Source organism: Gavialis gangeticus, unplaced genomic scaffold (genome assembly GCF_001723915.1).
Source record: "Gavialis gangeticus isolate Ggan-Ray unplaced genomic scaffold, GavGan_comp1, whole genome shotgun sequence".
Taxonomy (NCBI): Eukaryota; Metazoa; Chordata; order Crocodylia; family Gavialidae; genus Gavialis; species Gavialis gangeticus.
This window is the reverse complement of record NW_017728995.1, coordinates 44,116,451-44,122,844: the sequence shown is the minus strand read 5'-3', so window position 1 is coordinate 44,122,844 and position 6,394 is coordinate 44,116,451. Positions and strand designations below refer to the sequence as shown.

Below are 6,394 nucleotides of genomic sequence, written 5' to 3'. Positions count from 1 at the left end.
CCCAAACATTTTTTTTTTTTTTTTTTTTTTTGCTAAAAGGGAACCTGGACCAGACTGAGGAAAAGTCACCAGCTTCATGAATTGGAAAAGTGATGAGGCAGAAGTAATAATCAATGTAAAAATTATTTTTGTTCCTTAATATCAGTTTCATAGTGTGGCACACTATACTATACTGTGTGGGCCTGCTAAAGACAATGACTAACAAATGTTTTAAGTGCAGTATATGGGGAGATAACTACAACTGTAGAAACAGTACAACCAACACTTAATGCATTGCATGATTAGAGGAGGTCTTCAAATCAAAAACCTCAGGATTTCTTTTAGTGATACCAAATTAATATTTGCTAATTTCAGACACTCTAGTGTTTGTAACAGTCTGCAATTAGAAAACAGTAAAAAGTCTTTAATTCAGCTTCTTCCATTTGAGGTAAGCATCCCTTTAAAAATTTCCAAAGCAGTATATCAACTTCCCTCCTATGAGCTGGAATTCTTTGCTGTGCTGATTAGAATCAGTTAACACTCCCTTCCTACGCAAACCACTGAAAAAAAAATTAAAAATCAAGTTTCTCACCAGGTAAAACATTCGCTTAAGATATTTACAGATAGTTTAACAGTTTTGGATCCTAAAAACAGATTTTTCAGTCTCTTAATTATCCAGGCAGTACTTCTGAGAGAGATTCTTCCTTGCTCCCTTTGGCCAACTTACCAAATGGTGTGTGTCTTTGTCCAAATTCCAGCTCTTCCTAAAGGGTTGCTTTCATCATCTGTAGACTCTCTCTCCTCCTCAGCCTGTAAACTATATTGTCTAACTGCTTGATATACAGTCATATTATATGGCAGCAAATGATCGCCAATGTAAAACTGCAGTCGGTGTCTCACATTCCCTGAATTTAAGAACTGAGCAGCCTAAATAAAGCAAAACAGAGATTTTGTAGACAATTCATTAGCTTAGTCATACACTCCACAGCAAGAATAGCAACTTACCAGAGATTCATCTATTTCTTCATCTGATCCATCATCATCACTATCCTCATCATCCTCTCTCACTCTTCCATATCCTAACAAAACAGGTTGAATATCCTTATTTGCACTTTATTTTAGTAATACATTACACCTTCAATCATGTACATGATAACCCCAAACTATTCTTCCGAACAATTTATTCATTCAAGAATGAATCTCTCTCCAATATAGATATCTAATTGTTAGGGGATAAGTTTCAGACTCATCTGTTTGACTATGGCACCAGCACTGAAAGTGCACACAAAAAATAAACCTGCAGTCTGCATGACGATCCAGAGATTAGAAAAGCGTAACCTGCATGCAACAAGGAGATATCTGGTAGAGAGATAAGATTCTTGCTGCTAGGAGGAAGAAATCTAGACAGCTACAAAATGAGTAAAAAAAGTGTAACTGCCTGCTTGTTTTATCTTCTGCCCTGACATGACACTTTCAGAAATCACATTAGACAGAGGCTGACTCTACAAACTTTGTTTTGGATTAGGTAAAAATACTGAGAACTATCAACATGCACGGCACTGCACAACAGTAAAAAAAAATCATCAAGATGTAAATACCTCTAACAACAAGGTATCTTTCAATGGCCTGTACCAAAGCCAGGGGATCTATCTTCACAGGTCCACCTTTCCATTGTTTCACATTAGCACAATCTGGATGTCTCTGCAGCTGGCATTTTAACTGATGTGTGTTGAAAAATTTTAAAGCTTGGGATCCTCTGTTGAGAGAAAAACTCAAGATAATTTGTGAATAAAGTTGCTACAGTTATTCTATTCTCTTATTTGCATTAGCATCATATTATACAAAACATATAGTCTCATTTACATAGAAATATTTGAGAAGTGTCTCACTTAGCTCTGTTTTAAAAAATATGGAGAACTGTGAACCTTAAGTGTACATCGTTTCAAATTATTGAGCTTGGCTGCCTAACACCAAAACTGAATTCCAAGTTATGAACCTATATAAAAATTGTCAGGATTTCAGAGAGTTCATTTACTAAAAGAAGAAAAAAAAGCAAGCCACAAGGCACCTAAACTGAATGCAGTTTTAGTTGCCCATCATCAGGAATCTGGGTTTTCTGTTTGCCATGGAAAGATGCAGTAAAACATGGATTTCCTCATTTTAAGGAGAAAAACCTGGATTTCCTCCATTAAAGGAGAAAAATGCAGGAAATTGTTGGTTTCCCCTTGCAGGCTGGAGGAGTAGCAGCTTGCAAGGGGCTGGGGGGAGTGGGAGGAGGGCAGTCAGGCAGGGGGTACCATGTGTATGTACATGCACATGACCGCCAGGCAGCCTGGAGAGCAGCTCCTGCATGTAAGTCAGGGAGGGACCGAGGTCCCCATAGTGAGGGATGGAGGGAGCAAGTTGGGCAGGCCTGGGGCTAGTGCCCAGCCTGGGCAATGCTTGCGACCCACGACCAGAATGCATGGCTGTAGGGCCCGGACAGGAAGTGGAACAGAGCCACAGGTGGCTCAATCGGGGCAGTGGGGGTTTCCCACTGCTGCATGCACTCCCAGGGAGGCCGGGGGGGCACAGGCCCACCAGATTTGTGTGAGGTGGGGGCGGGCTGCCTGCTGTGGGCTCAGGCTCCCCATCATGCTGCCCACCCTGGGGGGTAGTAGGTGGGACCTGGCATGGGAGGGCACAGCGAGACCTGGTGGGGAAGCTTGGTGATGCCACCACAAGCTAAGTGCTGCTATGGCGAGGTGCTCCTTGTCCACCTGGCAGCAGTGGGATGTCCAAGTCCGTAACACCACTCTCGCTGCTGCCAAGTGGGCCTTGCCATGGCGAAGCTTGGTTCGCAGCGGCGGAAACTAAGCTTCCCTGCCCTGCTGTGCCACGCTGGGTCTTGCCCACTGGATCATCAATGCCCCAGGAGGAGGGTAGCCGGCCAGGGAACCCAAGCCCACAGCAAGCAGCCTGCACCCACCTGCCCACAGGATCCGCTCCAGCCATGCTGTCCACGGAGGAGGGGAAGCCACGCTCCACACAGTGCTCCACTGCAGCAGCTGCCACCTCCAACGGGTAGCAGGCAGGATGCTGGTCTTCAAATCAGTTTCAAGTCTCACTGAAATTTTGATGTACCCCTACCCCACATCCATTGTGTTACTCTTATATTGTACCATAATTTTCCTTTTTCTATTCCATTTATCCTTAAGTTTTGACTTTGTTTTTAATTTGTTTGCCATCACTTGTGTGTGCTGATCTCCACTTTAGTCTTTATACATGCTCTGCTTTTCATTTCTCTGCATTTATGCAGTCACAGCTTACTTTTCTACAAACAGTGTGGTTTGAAAAATTAGACCTCCTGACTGGTGCCACTCCCATCTTCAAACTCTAATGGAAAAAAGTCAGTTTCTGCCCCTTTTGATCAGATGTTACTCAGGATTGGAAAAGTATAACAATCAAGAAACAGCTCTAACACACTTGGAATATAAATCCTAGCAAAATGCTGTATGTTAAAGCTTTTGCTTTATAAAACAAAGTTTTTTATTGTGTTGACTGCTTAATCAAGTTGCATGCACTAAAAAAGGTTTTAAGGAGTTTCTGAACTGCACAGTATTTGCATGCAATTCAGAAGTAGTCACCATTTTCTCCTTTCCAACTAATAAATTAAAATTCGTGACATTGAATACTGGCATCAACACAAGTTAAATGTTTACGCAGAAAAGTTAAATACAAACTTTGAACATTCAAACTGGAGAGTAAAATAATACAAATTTTAAAAGAGTTATTTCGTGAACTCAATAATGGATCAGGACCCAATTATGTCAAAGAACCACCTACCACTTCTTCCCATCTCTATCTAAAAGGGCAAGTACCTTGGTATCTGTTAGTTTGAGTTACAATTCATCTGCATATACTTCCTGTTGATAAATAGTATGTGAAGTGGTTAATGCTAAAAGAGTTACCAAAAACTGAACTGACTGAAAAATACCTTCAGTTAAATCAACACATTTTTCCATGTTATTTCATCTAAACCATTGTTATTTCTCAAGACACTCAAGTGGCTTACATCCCAGGTGATTTACAAGTTGCTTCCAAACTTACCTTTAAAGTTTATATGATTTATCACTGCAAATTAGAAACGTGCCACATGTCCCATAATTACAGAAAGGGTGTAGCTTAGACTTGTACACAAATTTTAAGTCTTAGTAAAATCAAGCAGAACACCTATAGTGATTTTGAAACAACCTTTCCACAAACATGTTTAAGTAGCTTTTAAATAACAAGCAACTGTCACCCAACTGCATCAATGCCCAGGAAAAAAAAAACACAATCAGTCAGGGTAAGTAGCAATAAGAGCGCATTTTTCTACAACATTGTGCTGGATAGCAATTCTCAAAACACAGATTTCTGGCATTCCTTAGAAAATGCCAGCTCTTAGCTTTCATTCACATTTTTCACTATGGAAAAAATAATAGAGGAATTCTTCTACAGCAAAGAACTCAAAGACAACAACAGGTTAGAAGGTTTTTTACATTATAGATTCCAATCTAAAATCTTTGGGTTTATTTTGTGAATCATTTGTAGGTGTTTGCACATATCATTATGATAATATTATGCAGCACTTTTTAAAAGATTTTATGGAACATTGGTGCGGGACAATTTTCAGTTTAGGTCTAAGGCCAAATCAAAAAGGTGAGTATGCCAAATTAGAAACACAGAAGAAGTGATTTTAAGTGATCACTCAAAATAACTAAAGTAAACTTCAAACTATTTGCTGAATACAAAATGTTAGCTGCATAATAGTCTCCCAAAGAAAAAGGGGACAATTCTCCCTCAGCTCCTAAAGCAACCAAAATTGGAGGTGGTGCTGGAAAAAGAGGCTCCCAGCAAAAAAGGGGTTACCTGAGCATTAATGCTTACCTGCTCCCTGTTCCATTTCCACTTGGGAAATCATGCACTTTGACTGGAAACTGCTCCATCTGACTGAGGCAGTTGTTCATTTTGTGCACTAATGCCAATAAAGGTGCATTTTCTAATGGCTCTAATCTTCCAAGGGGTTCTTCTCCAGGAAGCTGAAATTTAAGTTAGGCCATTAACTTACATTTCCTAAATGCTTTAATGAAAAATAAAATATGTCACCTTTCACTCTTAATCCAATCATGCTCTCTGAAGCAGTTAAGGCAAGAAAATAACACCACAGTATTAATATTACATCAGTTACTTACTTTGTCCTAACAAATTCTTTTTGCTAAGTGACAAGAACAGTATATGCACTGTCATGCTTGTTATTTAGTAGATTTTTAGCAAATCAGATTTTTATATTGCCTCATCTAACATATATAAATAACTGCTTAAAAAACAGCATTAACACTTTCTGGATTCGTCTTTGTACAAATACCAACTATGTGCTAAAATCCCACACTAGAAAAAAAATGTTTACAAATGTAATGCCTTGAGATTGTGGTAATACAAGCAAAGTTTTACAGATGTGCTGTAGAAAACATATTTCTAGTCATCTAGAATCAAATAGAAACCTTAAAATTAGCCACCTGTCCTCATTTTTATATTTTCTCCTGCATATTTGCTTACAGTATTCATACAGGGGTTAGCACACACAAAAGAGCTGAGCTGTTCTCCTCTGCACAGTTCCAATGGGTCTCTTTTGAAGGTTGATTTGCATCCCCAGAGCCAACTGGCCAATTTGGAAAGTCTCCCACATAATGGGCATGAGTTCTCCCCATAAGCATATGCAGCAGAGATCAATCCACATGATTTCTCACATGCCGTGTTTTGTCCTTTTAGATCGTGTCTTATCACAACTTAAACAACTGAATGAACAGCTCTCTGAAGGTGGGGTGGCTGTTGTACCCCTCAGTTATAAAGAGATATTTACTGCTCAAGAACAAAAATCAAAATACATTGAAAAAAAACTTACTGGAGAAGAAAAGAACACATGAAGGAACCTTTTTAATCTGATATCTCTGCTTACAGCATCTTTCTCACTTTTAGATGTCAAGTAAAGCAGGAGCTGTTTCACAAACCCACTATGCTGGATTTCAAATGAGGAGACGTCAGACTCTGAGACTATGCTACGGATTTCTACAAGGCACTCAGTTCCACCATCCACCTGAAAGGAAAATGTATGAAAGTAAGGGTCCACATTTCAATACTTCCACAGCAAGAGCCAGAATTACTATTTCAAGGTATTTTAAAGATTATAAAATTACTACAAAAATAGGGGAAGGGAGAACAGTAACTGACAACATGCAAGTTGCTATCAATGAACAATCTGAGAAAGGGGAAAAAACCTCTTCAAGTACAGATGCCTTAGGTGCTACTTAAATATTCTTTAACTCAATCAATTTTAAGGGAACACTGCAGCCTATTGTTTTGGTTTGGTTTTTTTTTTTTTTTTTTTTTTTTTTTT

The 6,394-nt window shown here is 39.2% G+C and overlaps 1 protein-coding gene across 4 annotated transcripts in view; it reads right to left on the bottom strand.

The window, feature by feature from the left end:
* Nucleotides 1-6,394, bottom strand: part of TRIP12 (thyroid hormone receptor interactor 12) — a 182,373-nt gene that overhangs the window by 19,258 nt on the left and 156,721 nt on the right. For 3 of the 4 annotated variants that reach the window (XM_019503595.1, XM_019503596.1, XM_019503599.1), the window contains 5 exons: nucleotides 5,903-6,094; nucleotides 4,888-5,039; nucleotides 1,578-1,750; nucleotides 985-1,058; nucleotides 707-906 (listed from right to left, as the gene is read on the bottom strand). In XM_019503595.1, coding sequence (XP_019359140.1) covers nucleotides 707-906; nucleotides 985-1,058; nucleotides 1,578-1,750; nucleotides 4,888-5,039; nucleotides 5,903-6,094 — 791 coding nt within the window. The remainder of the gene's footprint in view (nucleotides 1-706; nucleotides 907-984; nucleotides 1,059-1,577; nucleotides 1,751-4,887; nucleotides 5,040-5,902; nucleotides 6,095-6,394) is intronic. The other variant, XM_019503597.1, reaches the window with a different exon arrangement.